The sequence below is a fragment of the Leptonychotes weddellii genome, chromosome 6 (genome assembly GCF_054177405.1).
Source record: "Leptonychotes weddellii isolate Sample4059 chromosome 6, ASM5417740v2, whole genome shotgun sequence".
Taxonomy (NCBI): Eukaryota; Metazoa; Chordata; class Mammalia; order Carnivora; family Phocidae; genus Leptonychotes; species Leptonychotes weddellii.
In genome coordinates this window covers 64,851,126-64,872,220 of record NC_138374.1, presented here as the reverse complement: position 1 = coordinate 64,872,220, position 21,095 = coordinate 64,851,126, and the positions used below count along the sequence as shown (strand labels likewise).

The 21,095-nt window shown below is 46.4% G+C and overlaps 1 protein-coding gene across 6 annotated transcripts in view; it reads left to right on the top strand.

The window, feature by feature from the left end:
• The window catches only part of TARBP1 (tRNA guanosine 2 -O-methyltransferase TARBP1), an 85,550-nt gene extending 67,382 nt beyond the window's left edge, over window positions 1-18,168 (top strand). For 4 of the 6 annotated variants that reach the window (XM_081824300.1, XM_081824299.1, XM_081824298.1 and 1 more), the window contains 7 exons: window positions 7,094-7,290; window positions 10,965-11,046; window positions 12,919-13,090; window positions 16,246-16,437; window positions 16,619-16,743; window positions 17,356-17,492; window positions 17,803-18,168. In XM_081824300.1, the coding sequence (XP_081680426.1) occupies window positions 7,094-7,290; window positions 10,965-11,046; window positions 12,919-13,090; window positions 16,246-16,437; window positions 16,619-16,743; window positions 17,356-17,492; window positions 17,803-17,971 (1,074 nt within the window). In that variant the 3' untranslated portion in view covers window positions 17,972-18,168. Of the gene's footprint in view, window positions 1-7,093; window positions 7,291-10,964; window positions 11,047-11,273; window positions 11,372-12,918; window positions 13,091-16,245; window positions 16,438-16,618; window positions 16,744-17,355; window positions 17,493-17,802 lie in introns of those variants that run through there. The other 2 variants (XR_014146341.1, XR_014146342.1) reach the window with 2 other exon arrangements.
• Window positions 18,169-21,095: the final 2,927 nt, after the last annotated feature.

Sequence of the window (21,095 nt, the reverse complement as noted above, 5' to 3'; positions counted from 1 at the left end):
ATCAGGCAAGCTGTATCATCAGGTAACATCACATGTTACCTTCCTATCTTAAATATGTTCAGGAAAGAGATTTGCTTGCCATCTACTGAGAGAGGCAAGGTAGGTAAGGAACTGTCTTCTGTCAGGGTGGCTGAAATAACGCGAGAACCGTCCAGACAAGTTCTGAAAATTAATTCATCTTAGAAGATGCTTCTACTAAATCTGGAATAAATAACGGGTTATAATTTATTTATTGATTGATTGATTGATTGATGGATTGATTGATTCATTCATTCATTCATGAGAGGGAGAGGGAGAGAAAGAATCCCAAGCAGGCTCCACACTCCGCACGGAGCCTGACGTGGGGCTAATCCCATGACCCTGAGATCATGACCTGAGCTGAAATCAAGAGTCGGACGCTTAAATGACTGAGCCACCCTGGCGCCCCAATAACAGGTTATTTTCCCATTCAGCCCTGTTTATACTCACTGTATATTACATATTTTAGATTTATTTATTTTCAAAGCATCCAGAGAAGGAATGCTGATTAGTGGAATAGAATAATCTCAATTTCAGTGTCTTCTGGAAAAATAAGAAATCTATATGGAGCTATCTAAGGAAAGACCAGACTAGTATGCTTTGTTAGTCTATGTCCACGTCCTTCACAGTGTCTGTGGCAAAGTCTGTTGTTACCTAACAAATATGTTTTTGTTTATAAAGACTTCTTGGAAACAGTCACTCAAGACTTTCCATTTTCCTCAAAGTATGGAAATATTTGCACTTGTACGGGTCTGTGCTAAGTAGTCAGAGAAGATTCAAAACTACCACCAAACAGGACAGAGGGCAGAATGCTAAATGTTCTATGGAGATCGAAAGCAGAGGGGAAAAACACCCCCTTAGTGTGCTCATGGTTGTGTATTGTCCTGTCAGCTTGTTCAGTGTGTCCAAACCTCATCAGCAAATACGAGATGGTATTACTGGTGTTCAGTCCCGAACGGTGTGTATCTCAGTCCTGGCCAAGGCAAATGATCACAGGCAGTACCAGCATATCTGAGTATAGGATTCATAAAAGGATTGTATCCCGTATCTTGGTTTCTAATACCATTCTCTCATAAAAGGAACCAAGGCTTCTTGGAGAAACAGCTGATTCTAGAACTGGGGCAGAAAATACACAAGGTAAATAGAAAAGAAGTGCCCCAGCGGGGGCACGGGGACGTGGGGCGGATCTGCAGAGAGGCACAGGGGCCGAGAGACCTCCTAGTGGCGAAAGCTGAAACAAGCAACACAATACAGTAACACTGGATTACAACCCAATAAAATAAATATTCGCAAGTTTCTACTGATAAAAGTGAATGATTGAATAAACAAATAGGAAAGACAACAAACCTGTGCAGAATTCCAAATAATTTATGTGGTCACTCTGGCCTCAAGGAGGGTGGGTGCATAACCACCCAGCCCAGTGTGGGCTGCCCTAGCGATGTCCTTCCACAGAGCAGAGTATGGAAGGGAACTCCCGTGACAGCGGTAATTTGTACCATAGTCCGTGCCCTTGGTAGGATATGACGCATATGGCCTCTGTGGTCTCCCTCCCCAACACCATAACCCCAGTCTAGGCATGAGAAGAACATCACCCGTATCCCAGCCAACCTGACCACTGCTCCTCAAAACTGACAAGGTCATCAAAAACAAGCAAATCCAAGAGGAGAGTAAGGGGACACGAGAACTAGAGGTCAGGTGTCCTGGATGGATTAGGAACAGGACAAGGACATTAGTAAAGACTAAGGAAGTCCAAGTAAAGCATGGAATGAGGATTAAGGTTATAGGAGAGCGGCGAGAAATTTGAAGGGGAAGCTAGGTGTTTGGACTTGATTCCTCTGGTTTTCCTTTGATGTAAACTGGACGTAGTACTACCTACCTCGCGGTATCTTTGTAAGGATTAAACAACACAGAAGTTATGTTCTCGCCTCTCAGAATTGTCCTTAGTCCGTCCTTGTGCCTGTCAGATTTGGGGATCAAGGCTTCTGTTTCATTCATTCAGGATCGGTCTTAGTGCTTCCTGTAACAGAGCACTGCCCTGGACCGTGGAGATAGGGAAGCAAGACACAGCTCTGGGAGCGCGTGGTGGGGGAAGTGCAGAAGGCTGTGGGGGCACCTGCGAGACCTCCGAATCTCGGCCCCCAGGGAGGACTTCAGGTTCAACACAGAGACCTGCGGGACAGGGCAGGGGAGTGGGCTAGTGCAAGGAAGCGGGGCATGGTCAAGGTCGGGAAGACGCTGGAGACTCTGGTGGGAGGCTGCAGAGCGGGCAGGGCCCAGCACAGAAAGGCCTTTGTAAAGCAGGTCAAGGAGGTTATTAGCACAGTATGTGAGTCAAGGAGACCTGGCATCACATCTTAGCACTACCTCCTCCTTGGTGTGTGAACTTGGACAAGTAGCTCCACCATGGTATGGACATACCATAAATGCTCTGTGTGTGAGGAGTTTAGACTTTATGCAGTGGGCATTGGGGAGATGCTGCTGAATTTTAAGCAGGAGGGTGACGTGATCAGACTTGCGTGTTTTGAGTGTGGTGTGTAGGATTGGTTTAGTCATGGGGACGAATCTGGAAACCGCTGGGAAGCAACTGTAGTGATCTTCATGCTGTCTCACGAGCTGTGCTGGGACATGGCGTGGAGGTGACGGATGGATGGATGAGACAGGTATGTGCTAGCAAGGAACGCCAGGGCTCGGTGGATGGCTTTGGTGGCGAGAAGGCGGGAAGCAGGGAAGTGACCTGGGCCGCCACGGTCGGTGGCGCCTTTCACCGGAGCGGGAAAGCAGCGCGAAGAACAGACCGAGGGGATGGTGATGAGTGGATGGAATTGTGGGTTTGTCACCCGTGGGGAGCCCCAGGGGCATGGGAGGCAGCCCGTGCATGTAGGGCTCTGGGGCTCAGGAAGAGGTCCAACTAGGAAATACGACTTGGACGTGGTCATCGGTTTAGGGACTACGACTCCCGATACCTCAAGGGGCAGGGGTGCAGGATCACCGTCAGTGTAGCTGGGGGGGCGTGGAGGGGCTGCAGATGAACCGGGGTGCTCTGGTGCCCCTGCTGAAGATTCAGGGTTCGGCACACCTTTCTGCTGAGCCCGGGACACAAAAACCTCTATTTTGAAAACATCGTGTAGCCAGGGGTTCAGGTCGTCCGCACTTGCACAGGATTTGGAAGCAGAAGTGGGCCTCTGCTGAGAAGCTGAGTCGTGGGGGCCTTCGTTTCCCCTGGGATGGTGTCAGCTGGGGGCTAGGGTCCTGGCTCGGTGAGCACAGCTTTTGTGGCTCTGCTTGTGCGAGTCACCGCGGCTTCCCGGTCGGGGAGGAGAGCGGTGGTCGCCTGGCTCCGCAGCGTAGCTCCTGGTTGCTCAGCTGCGAGCCGAGAGCCCATGTCTTCAGTGCTTCCAGTGATTCTGCGATAAAGATCCGTTTCTGTCGAGCTAGCCACCAGGTTCCGTGTCCGCAGCTAACCTCTAACAGGTTAAGGTTCACATACTTTTCACAACACTGCCAGTTGTATACAGAGCGGCTGTGGGGAGAGGAGTGTGAGAAGGAGGGGGGTGGTTATAAAAGGAGAGCAGGGGGCATCCTTGGGCGTTGGAACTGTTCAGTTTCCTGACAGTGATGCTGGCTCTGTGAACCCACACGTGTGACAGAATGGTCTCGACCTGCAAGCAAATGCACCCCATGCACAACTGAGAACAAGGAGCACTGGGGAAACCCAGATTGCATCAGTGGATTGTGTCAGTGACCGTGTCCCAGTTGAGATGCTGTGCCGTGATCTGCCGAACATTAGTAGGAGGGGACGCCGGACAAAGCACGCCGGGCACAGGGGACCTCTGTGTGATTTCCTGCAGCTGCGTGCGAGGAACATCTCAGTTGAGAGAAGCAACGTAGCTGTGCTGTGGCTCGCAAGCTTGGGAGCCCTGGCTGGACTGAAGCCGTGGGAGCAAGCGCAGGGGCCGTGTGCCGCCTGACAAAACAGGGAAGCCGGGGACAGAGCCCAGAGCAGCGCCGGCATTTAAGGGACAGGAGAGGAGACTGAGAAGGAATGTGGGAGAGCGAGGCGGGCAGCCTTAAGAATAGGGTGTCCTAAAGGTCATAGGAAGAACTGTTTTCAAGGAGAGAAAGACCAAGATGGCGCGGTGCCTGCAAAGGTCAGGAAAGGCAGGGGCTTTCTCCACAGTATCCAGCAGCAAGGAGCGTGTGACTGGGACGAGCTCCATGAGGAGGACAGGAGGGAAACGGGTGGGGTAGGAGATGGACTGAGGCTAGGGGCTTGGGGGTCAGAAGTTGGAATACCTGGGGGTGCCTGGGTGACTCAGTCGTTTGAGCGTCCGACTCTTGATTTTGGCTCAGGTCACAATCGCAGGGTTGTGAGATCAAGCCCTGTGTCAGGCTCCATGCCCAGCGGGGAGGCTGCTTGAGATTCTCTTTCTCTGCCTCCCCACTTCTCTTTAAAACAAATAAATAACTTAAAAAAAAAAAAAAGTTGGAATACCTGCTTTTAAGGTTTTAGAAAGAAGAATAGTTGTCTGTGACAAGGGGTGGACTCTGGCAAACCTGTTCCCCATGGCTGTGTCTCTGATGGCCGGGAAGCGATGACCCGGATGTCACGCTGAGGCTTGGCATGGGCGCAGACCCTCTTGTGACTTAGGAGGGGTGGGAGAGAAAGGTTAGTGAGGGGTTGGAGACCATCCTGGGAGGAGGGCTCCAAAGCCCCCGTGCAAAGGTTTAGAAGGGCGGAGAGAGCAGTGTGAGCCGCTCAGAGGAGAGGAAGCGCCTGTTCCTTGGGGAGAAGACTCTGACCTCGGGGATGGGGGTGTAGCGTAGGTAACTGGCCACAGGCCCCGTTGGAGGGGTGCTTTGAGCAGTCATCCCTCCTCCTCCCTGCAGTATTTGTCCTGTGCCTTTCATGTGTCCTGGTGGCTTGTTCCCAGTCCTAGGAATTCTGCAGTGAACAAAACTGTCTCCACTGTCATTCTGGTGCAGGGAGAGGTGATAAATAGACGTTATACTGTCAGGTGGTGGTACAGGTTTTTAAGACTTTATTTATTAGAGAGCACAAGCAGGGGGAGTGGCAGAGGGAGAAGCAGGCTTCCCGCTGAGCAGGGAGCCTGATGCAGGACTCGATCCCAGGACCCCGGGACCATGACCTGAGCCGAAGGCAGTCGCTTAACCAACTGAGCCACCCAGGCATCCCAGGTGGTGATACAGGGTTTGAAGAAAATTCAGAACAAGGGGTAGGGATGGGGTATCTGGGGCAGGACGGCTATTTCAGGAGGTGGGTTCAGAGGAAACCTTCCCAAGGAGGTGATCCTGAACACGTACCTGAAAGTAGTGAGTGAGCGAGCCACACGCGGGTCCAGGGGACTTTTGAGGCTAAGGGATAGCAGGTGAGTGGTCTCATCCTGCCTGGAAGTCGGTGACTGGCATGGAATAAGTGTAGGAGGAGGGTCGGGAATGGGACGACCCCCATCCCCACCCCACCGTGGGTTGTGGGAGAAATCAGTTCGGTTTTAGACATGTCATGTTTGGGACAGCCGTCCCTTTACTGACACTGTCTGGTTTGCCTCATTTTCACATCGGTCCTCTGACCCGTAGCTCGTGGACAGTAAAACCCACTTATGAAGCTGCGCGTATTATAAACAACATACACGGCACTTATGGTCCGTAACTAACCCTGTAGGTAGTGTTTATGTTTAGGTACTCTCACGTGTGTGCCTCTTAACATTGTAAAGGGCTATAAAATAGTAATTAATAATTAACATTCCCTTTACCCCCTGTTTTTTAATTTTTAAATTCTCTTCTCATGGTGTTTCAGATGTCCTGGATAACCTGTCTTGGTTTCAACTTTTTTTTTTTTTTTTTAAGATTTTTATTTATTTGAGAGAGAGAGAAAGAGAGCGAGAGAAACAGCATGAGAGGGGAGAGGGTCAGAGGGAGAAGCAGGCTCCCCGCTGAGCCGGGAGCCCGATGTGGGACTCGATCCCAGGACTCTGGGTTCATGACCCAAGCCGAAGGTGTTTGTTGAAGTTGCTCCTCATGCGGGGATGGTCAGATGTATATTACAGTTATGTGTGTATATATTCACGTATCCTCCCCCTGGTGTCCTTGTGATGCTGACAGTACAGCGACCTTTGATAAATGTTGACCGTATTTTGAACAAAGCACTGGAATAAAGAGGATCATATATATCTGTATTTTGTCCTTCTCAAAGAAGCTTTGGGAGATTGAAATGCGCTGTTAACCATGCAGTGAGTTGGTAAAGTCTTTCATGAGCATGGTTGTTCTTAGTAGAAACCATAGGACTCAGCTAGGTGCAGCCCCGCGAACATTTACAGATGAGCCATTTGGTACGAGCATCGAGGTAGCTCCTGATATTCTATTAAAAGTTTCTGTCCATCTAGTTTCCGCATTAATCTGGGTCACTTCCTTTGCCTTTTGTGGTCTGTGGAACTCCGTGGTTTGGGAAGTCAGGGACTGTCGCTGTCTGAAATCAGGCTGTGAAGATGGAACAGTCTGAATTCACAGGAAAAGACTTCAGGGAAGTTTAAACGTTTATTATTTTTCTCCCCACTTTTTAATTTTCCTGCCACCCCCTCAGCACTCTGCGGGTCCAAGAGCATCATGAGGGAAACTGTTGTTCACAAAGACAGGGAGGAAAACAGCACCATAGGAGGTCCCTGGCTTTAGAAGCACTTGGAAGTGCAGCAGAGGGGGGTTTAGAGAACCTTTCTGACGTTTCCAGCCCAGGGGGCTGCTGTTAGCACATTGTGGGTGCATGGCGGCTAGCGTGAAGGCGCTCCGTCCACGCTAGCCCGGGCGCTGCGGTGTGGGGGACATGGACTGCGGCCGCCTCGTAAATGGAAACAAAAGAGCTGGGAGCATCTTTCTTCCTTGAGAAAATTGCTAATGCCAGCGCAGCTAATGTGTCTGAGAAGGAAGGAGGAATCCTGCCCCCGCAGAACCAGTGAGAGCTGGACTGCGCAGCATTTTTACCTTCTGTCCACTTGGTGATCACACAACCAGGGGTGGAACGTTCCACGTGTACATGTGAAGAATTTTCCCCCTTTCTTTCCAGAAACCAATTCTGAAGCAAGCCCTTATTATCGTGCTGCAGTGGTGCTTCAGTCACAACTTCAGTATCCGACTGTATGCCTTAGTCGCTCTTAAGAAGATCTGGAGCATGTGTAAGACCCTGCACATTGAAGAATTTGATGCTTTGACTTCTGTTATTGAATCCAGTCTCAACCAGGTGGAAAAGATGCCTGGAACAGGGTAAGCAAAGCTCGTGCCCTTCACTTTCCTTCCAGCAGAGCACACAGAGGGGACGAAGAGGTCCCTCGGCTTTGTGAGCTTCTCATTATTCCATCGTGCTCGGAGAGCAGAGCTCGGATGAGGCGGAGCGTGATTTTGTTACGGTCCTAATTGTGGTCAGCTCTGTCTCAACCTTTCTTTGCTTTCTTATCCTTGGTCCTTTGTTTTATAAATAATCTTTTACACACCTTTAGATATCTGTCTTTAGTATTGCTGACTGTTACCGTGCTCTGTTGTCAAAGAAGTGCTGGGAAGCAGAATGATCTGGCTTTAGACATGCTCTCAACCCCTCAGTTGTACTAAGTAAAGATGGAAGCTTTTTTCTTTTCCTTTTCTTAGAGACTGCCTTTATTTCCTAGACAAAATCCTGCACAGATGCTCGATACCAAGCAGATACGATGCTGTGCTGTGGACGGAGCAGGGGAGGGCTGCACGGCTCCGCATTCTCTACAGGCCCTGCTCCCACCACACAAGGGCAGGCAGGGGTCTCCTAGTGTCTCCTGGTATCTGAACTGATTTCCCTGGCTCTCAGGGAGTGTTGTTGTTGTTGTTTTACTCTTCTATTATTATCATTGATGATCACTATCCTGGAATGCCCAGATTTTTATAATTTTCAGAGACCCAGGCACTATCAATCAGTATAAAAGGTTTCTTTCAGACGCTCAAAAGCACTCACAAATTTTTATAAACAGATAAAGTTGGAAGCAGCATGTTAAGAATTTGAAATAGTGTTTGGAAAACCAGTAACATACAGGGGGTCTTTGCTTGACCATCAAGGTAACAGGTGGTGTAACTGAGACTGTGAGTCATCGCAAAGCTCCCTGTGGGGCCAGGACAGAAGACTTCTGTGGCCATAAGCTGCCTTCTAGCTCTTCTGCGTGCTTTTACTCTCGACCCACTGGTTGAAAAGAGCATTTAGGTGATTGGGCAAAGGAGGTTTTGGCGGTTCAGGAGGAAGATCCTCAATTCAGCAAATGTAATATAAATACTAAAATATAATTACATGGGCTACCAGAGAAAACCGGAGAAGAGAGGTGGGGACATAGGACAGGTTACAGGTGAGGGACAAAGTGCAAAGGAAGGAGCTATACGCCTCTGATACGTTGTACACGGTTGGGTGTATAGACGGCCGCCTCAAGTTCTGGTCCCAACTAAGACTAGTCATTAAAATGAGTTGTTCACCTTAGCAGTGCCTACAACCCCCACCTTTCTGGGTATGTTCCAGCAGCTAGAATTCCTGATCTTTTCAGGCAATCCTGAATGTCCCGTTTCTGCTTGGTGGGTGGGTGTGTACACACTGCAGTCCCTCAGTGGAAGGAAGTGTGAGGGAACTAAATAAATTTTACATACGAATAGGCATTTGTCAGTTAATAGTTTGCTCTGTGAAGAAATCATGATTTATTGTTTGGTGTTGCAGTGTTTTGGTTGGTGGTTGATCCTATTCAAAGTTCCTGGGTAGCTGTGTTTTGATTTCTAAAAACAGTTGGTTCAGCTCCTTTTTTATTAAGCAGTAAAACACCCTTTTACAAAATACCTTACTCCTTTTAAAATCCTGGTACCGGGTAGGAGACATAACCAGTAAAAATAAAGGACCGTGGGTATTAGACCATCCCTGCTTTTCAAATACACAGCAGACTCGTTTTGTGCAGGCTGAGTTCTAGGGCATCGGCAGCAGGCCAGGTAGATGCCCCAGCCTCGTGTGGCTCCCAGCCAGGTGGATGGGACAGCAAGTGAACAGTCACACAAAGAAAATAACTTAAATCGTGATAGGTCCTCCAGTGGAAAAGTAAAGATTGTGATGAGAAAGTGCACACTCTTTTCTAAGTAACATAACAGGTGAGTTGCCCTGTAAAGGATGGGTAGGAAGTAGGCAGACGAGGAGTGGGGGACGGTGATTTCTGGGCAGCACCGAGGCGGGCTGTGCGGCTGAACGGTGCTGGTCCGGCTCGAGAGCGGTGAGTGCGGGCAGGACAGGGCGGAGGCCAGGCCGGTCGGGTTCCTGGTGAGCGGATTGGTTAAACTTGAGCATGACCTCTACTGGTTTGCTTTTGCCATTTTTCAAAGTAGGAAGAGCAGATCAGAGGCAGGCCATAGAAAATGGGAGGAAATGGTGTGTTAAATGAATGGGGTGCGGAGAAACAGACGGGTTTGAAGTAAGTGAAACGAGAGCCTAAAAGCGCGCCCACTGGATTTAAGCGAGAGCTGTGTCAGCAGCTTCATTGGTGGGGCGGACACCAAATTAACGTGGGTTAGGAGTGGTTGGGACAATATGTTACCTATTCAGTCCGGGCATAGGCTCATTGCTGTCCATTTGTTTCTTTACTTGAATATTTGAAATACTTCCTATCTTAAATTAAAAAAGGACGAGGAAGAAGGTAAAACACAGCCCAGTTAATTCCCTCCAAAACCTCCTCTGTGAAATGTAGTAGCAATGTGCATTGAGGAGGGCTTTTCTTTTCTTTTCGGTCACATTAGTTGTTTTAAATAAGGGTTCACGGTTAGGAAATTGAACAGTGCGGAAAGGTGTCAGGTCAAGGCCAGACCATCTCCCTCCCCCGTCCCTGCCCTTCCTCCCCCACAGGGGTTTCTCTCATGAGTGGCTTTTCTTCCCATGCCGCCCATTGCCCCCAGCTCTCTCTCCCACGCCGACCGAAGGCTCTGTGGTATGCTGCTTCCTTTGTCCGATCAGACAGACAGCCCTTTGAACAGGCTTAGTAGCAACGAGGGGACAGTTGAGCGAGTGGGATCTGGAGCCCTGCGGGAAGGGACGAGATGGCAGGTGGTAGGAGGCACAGGAGGTGAACGCTCTCTTCTCTCCCCCCAGTGCTGTGGAGGCTCGGCCGTCAGGCACGCAGAGGGGCTGGGGGCGCTGGGGGGTCGGGGAGCCATCACACGAGAACCTTCTTGCAGGAAAATGCCTCAAAATTGCTACTTTGCTTTTGGGCTGTTGATCATGAGTTTAAACTGAAACCTGCCTGTCGTGTTCTGTAATTTTTATCCCTACCCCCTTGGCCTTTTACAACTTGGCAGATGTGTTAAGACTTTACAGCCTGCTCGTATTACATTTGTTTGGTTCAGGAATGCTGGTCCAGTTGGGCGGTGTGTTATGGATCTTCAGAGTAGAAAAGGTGTTTACTGCAGGACGGAGACTTGAAGACTCCAATCCAAATTTCTTATGTAGTTCCCTTTTGTTGTTTTTTTTTTTTTCATAGTTCCCTTTTAGAATTCTTTTTCCCCAAGCACGTAAGCTGTTCGTCTGGCAGGCTGTGTCGGTACCTGTCGGTACCAGTGGACGGCCACGTCCGCTCCCCATCACCTCTGACGGAGCGCGGGCCTCTGCACCATCTGCCGGAGGGTTCGCTTCTTGTTGAGTCGCTGTTTGTTGTAAGGCTCTGAAACAGTTATTTCTTTGTCTTTGACTTTCATTTCAAAATGTCAAACTTGGTGTTTTTAAAGCATGTTGATGTAGGAGGGAGGGGTGTATAAATCTTCAGATAAAATTCACAAAATTTCCCTTTCATTCTAAACTCTGCGAGACCTCTTTCTGATTATCCAGTTGATTCTCCCTCCTCCCCCCCCCCCCCACTAGAGTTGTCTCACTTGTCTGTACCTCATACCGTATTTTTCACCCTTAGGAACGCCAAGAAGAATTGGCAACGCATCCAGGAGCATTTCTTTTTTGCAGCATTTCACCCAGTGCAGGATTATTGTCTGGAGGTGAGCAGAGAGTGTCATTCGTAAATTCTTTACTGTGTTTTTAATCCCTGCACCTCCTTTCTGCCACAGTTCCTGGAGGGTTATAATTAGGTGAACTTTTTACCCCTTACAACATCACCTTCACGTTGTAAAGTTCTAAGTTTAATTTTGTTACTTCATGCAGATGACTTGCATTTCACTCGTAAGCGGTGAAAATTGGCTAGTCATTGTCACTTTCTGTTCCTCAGGCAGTGTCTGGCTTGTAAACTCTGGAAGGGGGAATATTTAACTCTAAACAGAAATCTGTTCAGACATTAAAAGGAAATGAGTGAGAACATTTGTGCAGGTGAGATTTTGTTGTAATGAAGCCCACTGTTAATGAAAGAGCAAAAAGATCTGTTCTTTTGTTAAACTTGCAGTGTTTCGATTCTGGGTGACGAGAATTGTGTAGTGTGTGATATACCACCTCCTCCTAGCCGAGTGTGTTCGTGTAATTTTAAGAACCATAAACATGTTTATTACAGTTAGCATGTGAATTAATATACAAATTATTAAGATTTGTATGAATTGTATCACTTTCAACTATAAATAGAATGTTCTACATTTGAATTTAAAACATGTGACCTAGGACTTTTCCACAGGAACTGTAGCTGCTGTGCATATGCGATAAAAAAATCTGTATATCGTGAGATATTCACTACAGAATATTATGCCCTTTGTTGGGCAGCTGTGGACTTCATTGCAAAATGCAGGATTTTTCGGTTATTTTAACATGCTCTGTTCTGTGTTCTTCAGCGCCCAGAATGCTTTGTTTGGCGCCTTTCTGAAGGACTCGTAGTAGGGCCTCTAGTGCTAAGTCAGCCCTTTCTGTTATGTTCTCCAGCAGGAGTAAGTCCCTCCTTCCCTCTTCATCTCGGTCCCCGACGCCTCACTGTCCCCCCTTCTGTGTATTTTCTCCTCTGTTAACGATCCAAGCCGTTGCTGCCCGTGGAAGTAACATGATGGCTCGCAGGAACTCTGCCTCGTCCTACACTCGGACTGAGCTCGGTTCCTACTCAGTCAGCATTGCGTGGCAGTCATCATGTGGGCCAGCGTGCAGAAAGCCATTCGTCATTCCAGAAACCATTGTGAAGACGTGTGCATCGTCACACGTTTACGGTTTCATTTTTAGATTGCCTGTTACTTGTGCTTCTGTTTTGTATGCACCTTTTCACCTTTGATGACTTACTTTCTGGTTCTGTTCCGTTTAGTAGGTAAGAAAAGGCCAGGAGGATTGCTTACGTGATGACTGAGCAATTACCGTGCCCAGGGCTGTAATACTCTGTTTACTCAACCTCGATGGGCTATTTTAACCTGATTTTATCCTCGTTTTACAAATGGGGAGGTTGAGGCCAAGAGAGGCTAAGTGGTCTGTCTGACATCACAGCTAATATACAGTCAAGACAAAGTTCAGATTCCAAATTTGTCTAATGGTAGCAAGAGGAAAGGTTTGGCATCAAAAGAGCTTGAACTCGATCGCTTCTGGAGGTGTTCGGTTATCAACAAATAGCCCTGAGCTAAATGTTGCCCAACATTGATATTGATTAATCCTAAAACACTTTTTGCTTTTATCGAGAGCACAGTGGTTTATTACATACGGTGAGAAAAACCCAAGTGGAAGGTCTGCCTGCCCTCAAGCATTTCCTAAGTTAATCCCCTGATGGCTTAGAGAAGATGAGAAATACATATAGACAGTTGCTACCAGATATAAATGAACATATATAATACGGTCATTGTGATAGTTTGGGAGAATACATCAATAATAGTAAATAAGTTGTATTTTAAACATGTTTCCATGTATTTCTTTGTTCTTTTCAAGGGGAAAAAATTTAGATTTTACCATTCTCTTTTCAGACCATATTTTACATCCTTCCACGCCTTTCAGGCCTGGTTGAAGACGAATGGATTGCCATTGGTAAATTTACCAGATTCACTGACATTCCTTTAGATGCAGGATTTCAGTGGTACCTTTCGCCAGCTCACCTCTGTGAACTAAAACCGGGTGACTGGGCTCAGCAGGACGCAGGTAAAGAAGTGTTTTCTTTTTCTCCCACTTGTTGACTTGGTTAGCCTTACTCGCTTCAGTTACTGAGAACAGAGAGTTGATCACACCACTTTTCACTGATGTGGTGAAGTCCTCTCCTCCTCCACTTAAAGACCGTGAAAAGTGCTGTAACTTTGGTATTTTTAATTGCTTGGCTTTGCTATACAAAGCCAAGGAGAGCCTGATCTGTTTTATTATATAAAGCTAGTAACTTCCCTTTTCTTTGAAATATTATTGTTAATATTTACTGCTCTTCCATTATGTATTTCTGTAAAAGTACAGATTTTAAAAAGGGTCAGATTATGAAATCTCATTTCTTGGCCCATTTAGGAATAAAGCAGAGCTCCTGATTCTCGTCCTTTGTGGGTCTGGCTGGACCTCACTCATCTGTCCAGCCTTCTTTCTCCTGTTTCTCCACCTTCTGTGACACTGCTTCCCTTCAGCTTTCTGAAGGACCCACAGTTCCTTCGATTGCTCACCTCCTCCCTGTTCTCCTGCACAGTCCAGTGACCCCTGGAAAAACCAAGGACCAAGTCTCCCACCCATCCTCGAAACCACAGCTAGTGTTAATGTTGTGTAGCAGTGGTCTCCCAGTTCTCCTCACTGCTGCCGCTCCTTTGGTCCTCGTTCACGCTCTCCCTGTTCCAGAACCAGTGAAGATTCCTTCAGAAAATCATAAATGGTCTTTGTCTCCTTCATAAAGCCTAAGTGGGCGCTCTTCTCTTATACCTACTCTTTATGGGGCATTCATTTGCTAGCTTCTTGCTATCCTCATTTTCCTCTTCCACCTGACTCTTCTCACTCCTCTTTAGGAGTTCCCCTCTTTGTCCTGTATATTTGTAGTTCTCTACAATTTTAATGTTTTCAAGAATCCCTTGGGCAACTTGTGTAAAGTACAAATACTTGGGTCCCCCCCTTTGATTTTAATTCAGTGTGACTGGAGGAGAGTTCTGGGAAAGTGCATTTTTTATCAAACATCTAGATGGTTCACTAATACATTTTAAGACATAATCACCTTAAATTTATTTATTCCTTCAACCAAGATTTATCGATTGCCTCCTGTGTCTAGATATAAGGCCAAGTCCCTGCCCTCAGGCAGCTTGCATTCATTCCTACATAAAAGGCACCACGAAAACAAAGCAGGGTAGAGATAGTGACAGAGGATCAAAGAAACCTTTCTCGGGAGCTGACATTGAGTAGAGACCCACGTGAAGTGCGAGCAGTCGAGCAAAGATCCTGAGGAAGAGCTTTCCCAAAACAGAGGAAAACAGAGGACCTCAAACAGGGAGATCTGAGGGCAGAAGATGGTGACAAAAGCTACTTCATCAGTGTGGTGGGGACAGCTCTGCTGGGGCGGGCTGAGCAGAGATGGGAGGAGAGAGGAGGAGAGCATACGTGGGTCCTCCCCATGTATTGTGTTGGGGGCCACAGGGCGGAGCAGAGAAACCAGGCGTCACTTGGGTGGGCAAAAGGCTAAGGAGGTCTCTGTTTTGTCTGGTGTGTGGAAATGAGAGGGGTACTGCAATGCAGTCTTTATGCCAAGACTTCACTGGTAGTATCCCCGGAATGTTTTCATTGGCCTGGTTTCCTCATTCTCCATGCTGTCCCTGAACACTTTTAATTTCCCCAACTTGAGACCACCACTCGTGTAACGTAACTTCTCCTCTTTGTTTCTGCCTGGCCTCTTTCCTGAGCCTGCTGGACATTTGCACCTAGATACACCATAAACTCTTTAAACTCAACATATTCAGATTGCATTTCCCTTGCTGCCCTCACTTGGCCTCCTCTATAAGCCCCTTCTGTCAGTGGTGCCCCTCGGTCATTCTTTTCTCTTGTGCCGCATTCATATGTTACCAAATTGGCGTGATTCTGCCTCCAGATCTGGCTGCTTCTGCTCTTGTCTTAATTTAGACTGTACTTGTCTTTGCCGGGACTGGTGCAGAGGCCCCAACTTATCCTTACCTCACTTTTAAGAGGGATTTTTCCTAAAACACAAAACCAGTACTCTTATCCCCCTTCTTAAAACCCTTTAATGGCTCCTATCTGTAGAGTAAGTTCTTTATCATTCTATACAAGTCTTTCATGATCTTTTTATGGGCTGAGCCATCATGTTCCATCCATGGCACACGGTGTAGTAAGCTACAACGGAGTTCTGCCGCTGCCCGGGCCACTGTCCTCCCACACCCTGTGCACATGCACACCTGGTCTGCGGTCTGCACTGCCCTTCCCCACTCGGTTTGCAGACTCCTCCCTGAGCCCTCCTGGGTCTTTGTCTCTGCCCGTCCGTCCCTCCCCGAGACATTACACACACTCACTGTAGTACCGTGTTCTGGTATCTGCATCTCTCTTCCGTCCTGATAAGCTAAGTGCTCCTTGGTGGCTCGGTCAGCAGTTTGGAGTAGAGCAGTTGAGGAAGAGCCTGGAAGGACAGTCTCAGTCCTGTGCTACAGCTCAGAACACTGCATTAGACAGGTTACTAACGTTCATTAAGAGATAATTGGTTCAGATAATATCCTTCATTTTAGGAAAGTTTCCCCAAGTACTTGTAAAATAATTTAGGATAAAGACTGTGTATATTTGTTTTCAGGAATACCCTCTTGTTTGTCAGATACACCATTATTTTATGGACCTCTAAGAAAAAATGCTAAAATCATACCAAACTAGGATACCCTGTGGAATTCTAAGATGCTTCCCAGTTTGGGATATGCTAAAACGTAGACAACAAGTGCATCTTCTATTTCTTTTTTTATTATTATTAGAGAGAGAGAGCACAAGTAGGCAGAGCGGCAGGCAGAGGGAGAGGGAGAAGCAGGCTCCCTGCTGAGCAGGGAGCCCGATGCGGGGCTCGATCCCAGGACCCTGGGATCATGACCTGAGCCGAAGGCAGATGCTTAACCGACTGAGCCACCCAGGCACCCCTATCTTCTATTTCACGAAATGTTGCAGTATATTGGTTGTTAGAGTTCAATTTGAAAATTTAAAATGACTGTTGAAAATGGCAGTTGTGTCTGAATCCAAGTAAAGTTCTTTAGTTAATGAATCTCATTCTAAACTATCATTTAAAACGTGTGTGTGTGTGTGTGTGTGTGTAAATAAATAGATTTTTATGTATGGGATTATTTCCTTTTCCTTCCCAGGTTCTCACTCGGGCGAAGCAGCTAGCCAGTCAGAGTGGATGGATGTTCAGAAGAAGATTATCCCCTGGAAAAATAACACTCCAGATTTAGATCTGGAGCTAGTATTTCAGGATCGTGTCGCCAAACTTGGAAAGTCCATTAGCAGACTGATTGTAGTGGCCTCGCTCATTGATAAACCAACTAACTTAGGAGGTAAAATTACAGTTTTCCAGGGGGCTTGCTTAAAATCTTTTGATCCTGAAAATTTGTCATCGGTCCAGTGCCATTGTGCCCATTTTCCTCACTTAACCCTCCTGGGGAGCTGCGGGGGGCTGTGTGGCCATAGCGAGCTGGGCGGAGGACTGCCAGTGGTAACGCGGCCCGTCATGTACAGGGCTGTGCCGGACCTGCGAGGCGTTCGGGGCCTCGGCGCTCGTGGTGGGCAGCCTGCAGTGCGTCAGAGACAAGCAGTTCCAGGGCCTCAGCGTCTCAGCAGAGCAGTGGTTGCCGTTATTGGAGGTGGGTGGAAAGTAATATTAGTAAAACGCTGGTTTGCCAAAATCTTCTGCAGTCCTCTGTCGTCTATCAGTCCTCTTGCAGTACTTCATAGTTGTCCAGCCTTTAATAGCTTAAAATAATACTCAAAGGAAAAAACACCCCCCTCTGTTCCCCCGTTGCTTTTATGATCTCTCACATTATTGTATTTTTAGAATTCTATTCTGTAAAATACGTCCTGTTGCAACTCACGAATACTTTTTTTTTTTTTTAAAGATTTTATTTATTTATTTGAGAGAGAATGAGAGCATATGAGAGGGGTTAGGGTCAGAGGGAGAAGCAGACTCCCCGCCGAGCAGGGAGCCCGATGCGGGACTCGATCCCGGGACTCCAGGATCATGACCTGAGCTGAAGGCAGTCGCTTAACCAACTGAGCCACCCAGGCGCCCTCAGGAATACTTGTTATAAATATATTTGATGTTGGGGGAGTTTTTTTGTTTTTTGTTTTTTTAATAGAGTATATTTCCTTTTCCTTATAAAAAGACAGTCTCACGAAAGTTTTTTTGAAACTCTGATTTTACTCCAAGGCTGTAAATGAATAATTTATTATTCTGCTCTTTTTAAACTCACTTTAAGGTAAAACCACCTCAGCTCATCGATTTTCTGCAACAGAAAAAAGCAGAAGGTTACACCGTCATTGGTGTGGAACAGACTGCCAAGAGTATAGACCTGACCCAGTATAGCTTTCCGGAGAGATCTCTGCTCTTGTTGGGGTAAGAAGATCCCTTTGAGTCTCAGTCTAGAAAATGCTTTTGGAAATTTTACAGTTCACCAAGACTCCTGATGTTATACCCACATCAGGAGTTTTGACTTGTAACGTTTATGGAAAGACCCCTAGTTTTTGTTTTATTTCACCTGTTTGGATGATCAGGTGAACCTGTGTTATTTGTTTATTTCCCTGGTGCCACAGACTTCACTTTATTTTGTTAATCTGACTCTTCAGTGACATTCAGGATTTCTGAGGAAAAAAAGTGTGCTTATTACAAGAAAACTAACCTTTCTTCTTCCATTTTTCTTCATCAGAAATGAACGTGAGGGAATTCCAGCAAATCTGATCCAACAATTGGATGTTTGTGTGGAAATTCCTCAGCAGGGCATTATCCGCTCGCTTAACGTCCACGTGAGTGGGGCTCTGCTCATTTGGGAATATATGCGACAGCAGCCGCTCAGGCATGGGGACACCGAGTCATGAACTTTGTGCCTTATCTGAGATCAATTATCGGTGCTCTTGAAACCTTGTTTAAAACGATGTGTACTAATGAAATCGATTCTGAAATTTACCGGGATAATTTGTATTTCTTTTTCTTGCCAACTTAATGCCAAAACTTTTTCACGTGCCTTAAATATATTACTATATGTTGTCCCCTTGAATAAATATTTTTAGCTAAATTGCATTGTTTCTTGAATATTTTAAGCAACTGTGGAAATAAAACAAGGTATTTTAAGAAGAGAATTTCTTTCCTGGAAACCAGTATTGTCAGAAATGTGGACTTCGATGGGAGTAAGGCAGAATTACAGCAGTTGTCACCTGTGAACACCACACCCTTACGTCTCCAGGAGGCACAGTGGGGTGGAAGCAAAGGTCCTGCATGGAGAGGAGTCATTAGCCTCTGTTTGCTGCTTTATATCTACTTATTCCCAGGGAGGAAACCTGCTTGACAGGCTGTTGAGCTAGCTTCTCTGTAGAATTCAGGATGCTCGGATAATAGGTTTTAATTTCCTTTTAAAGCCATGGAATAGGCCATTATCATTCATATGAAGTTTTTGGAAAATTTTCATACACTACCTTTGCTCGGAGAGTTCAGATAATGGTTAGAGATAGTCTATATTCTGACAAATGTCAGTATCAACCCAAAGACGGTGAATTATTCTTGCACATCATCACCAAGGGTGAGAATGGAGCCCAGGAAGTCTGATTTACTATTTCTGTTCTTTTGAGGGTGTTTTTGTTTGATATTGAGATTACTTCAGTATTTAATGGTGACCATTTATCCCCATCCAGCAGTAAACTTCAGTCATGTCTGGGTCCCTTTTAATAATATTTAAATTCCAGAATCTGTTACCAGTATGTATTTTTTTCTTCTTTGGCTTTATTAAAATAGTTTTTGTTTTGCAGAAGAGTTGCAAAGATAGCGCAGTTGGCCTATGTCCTTCACCCAGATCCCTGTAGTAGGATCTTACAGAACCGTGGACACTTAGCAAAACTAGGAAATTAACATTGGTAACGGTGCCATTCACTAAACTGCGACTACCAAGCTGACCTATACTGAGATTTCTTGTTCTCTTCCAGGATGCTGCATTGCATTAGGTGGTCAGGTCTCCTCAGTCTCTTGCGATCTCTGACAGAGTCTCCATCTTTCCTTGTCTTTGCTGACTTTTGACACTTTCGAGGAATACTGGGTAGGTATTGTGTAAACATCTCATGATTTGGGTTTGTCTGGTGTTTTCTCGTGGTCAGACTAAGGTCTCGGGTTTTCGGAACGACCCCTCAGTGCTGATGTGCCCTTGTCATCACATTTCAGTGTGACCTACTCCCCTGGTTGTCTGTCGAAGGCAGCGTTCGCCAGTTGCTATTTCTCACTTTCTGTGCTCTGTTAGAAGCCGGATCACTAAGCCTAGCTTATAATAAGCTTCACCTCTTGGAGGGAGAAGGACCAGAGACTGGGAGCAGCTGTGAAAACTATGACGGTGATTAATAAGTATCGTGGGAGAGATACTTGGAGGCTCTGCTGATAAACTTTCTGTTGAGCATGGTGCCCACTCAGTCTCGTACTCGTCAGTCAGTGGGTGTTGGCTGCGGTGTTCTCACGATGATAGTCTGTGTTTCCCTCATTTCTTGTCCATCTGTGACTTGGGATTCTTCTGTAAGGAACACCAGTCCCTGATTCACTCATTTGTTCAGATCAGTGTGGATGGTTGGCTCGTGTCCTTTTGACCTGCTCCCATTCTTCCATTTTTTTTTTTTCCCATTTCTTTTTTCTTTAGAACTTCCTTACTCTCTGGCAGTACACAATTCTCCAGGTGCTTTCATATTCCCCCACCCCAGTTCTAGCATCGGACAGTTATGCAAGGAGCATGGGTGGCCCTCTCGGTGGCCGGAGCTAGGGGATCTAGTGTCTACACCCTGTGTGTGCACAAATACAGTGTCTAGATGTGAAGGTGACCTCGGGCACCAGTCAGCTCCACAAGGTTAATTCTGACACTCATTTTTAACTGCTTTTTCTGACTTAAACATGCTTCTCATTAGTGTACTTTGAGAGCTGCTAAACCGTGAAATTTAGCAATTTTTGTAAGTTCTTTTTGTCTTTAGCCTGACAGGATCCTGTCAGAAACCATTTTTTGAAGTTACAAGGTCAGCTCCTTTCTTATCCACCCCTTCCAGTGAGTTCATTTATCACAGCCTACATTCTAAACAGGAATCCCTCCAAAATCCTGGTTGACCTTATTTTAATGTGCATACAATCAGAGTCACTCTTGAGTGTACAGTTCTTTGGGTTTTGATGAGTGCATACTCACGAATACACCACCACAGTGCCATAGAAGACCATCTCAACACCTAAAAATTCCTTGGCATGACCCCTTCATAGTTGACCCCTTTCCCCATTCCCAACCACTGATCTGTTTTCTGTACTAGTTTTGCCTTTTTCAGAATCCTGTAAATGGAAGCATATAATACATCGCCTTTTGGGTCTGGCTTCTTAACACATAGAAAAATGCACAGAAGGTTCATCCATGTTGCTGCATGACTCAAGTTCATTCCCTTCTTATTGCTGAGTAGTACTCCATTGTATAGTTGGGTCTGTTTTTTCCTCCTCTGTTGTAGGAATCTGGGTTGTTTCCAGTCTTTGGCAATTATAAGTGAAGCTGCTATAAACATAGGTTTTGTTTTCAGTTCATTTGGTGGAATACCTCGGAGTGCAATTGCTGGGTCATAAGGTAAGCATCAGTTTAACTTTGTAAGAAATTCCAAACTGTTTTCCAAAGGGGTTTTATTGTTCTTGCACTCTCACCAGCAGTAAATATGAGTTTCTGTTGCTCTGCAGCCCCATCAGTACTTGGTACTGTCAGCTTTTTAAATTAGGCTATTCTATTTTTTGTAAAAGATTTTATTTATTTGAGAGACAAAGGGGGAGCAAGCGAGCACAAGCAGGCAGGGAAGAAGAGGGAGAAACAGACTCGCTGAGCAGGGATCCCGATGTGGGGCTTGATCCCAGGGCCCTGGGATCATGACCTGAGCTGAAAGCAGATGCTAAACTGACTGAGCCATCCAGGCACCCCGAATTAAGCTATTCTAATAGGTGGAGAGTGATAGATCA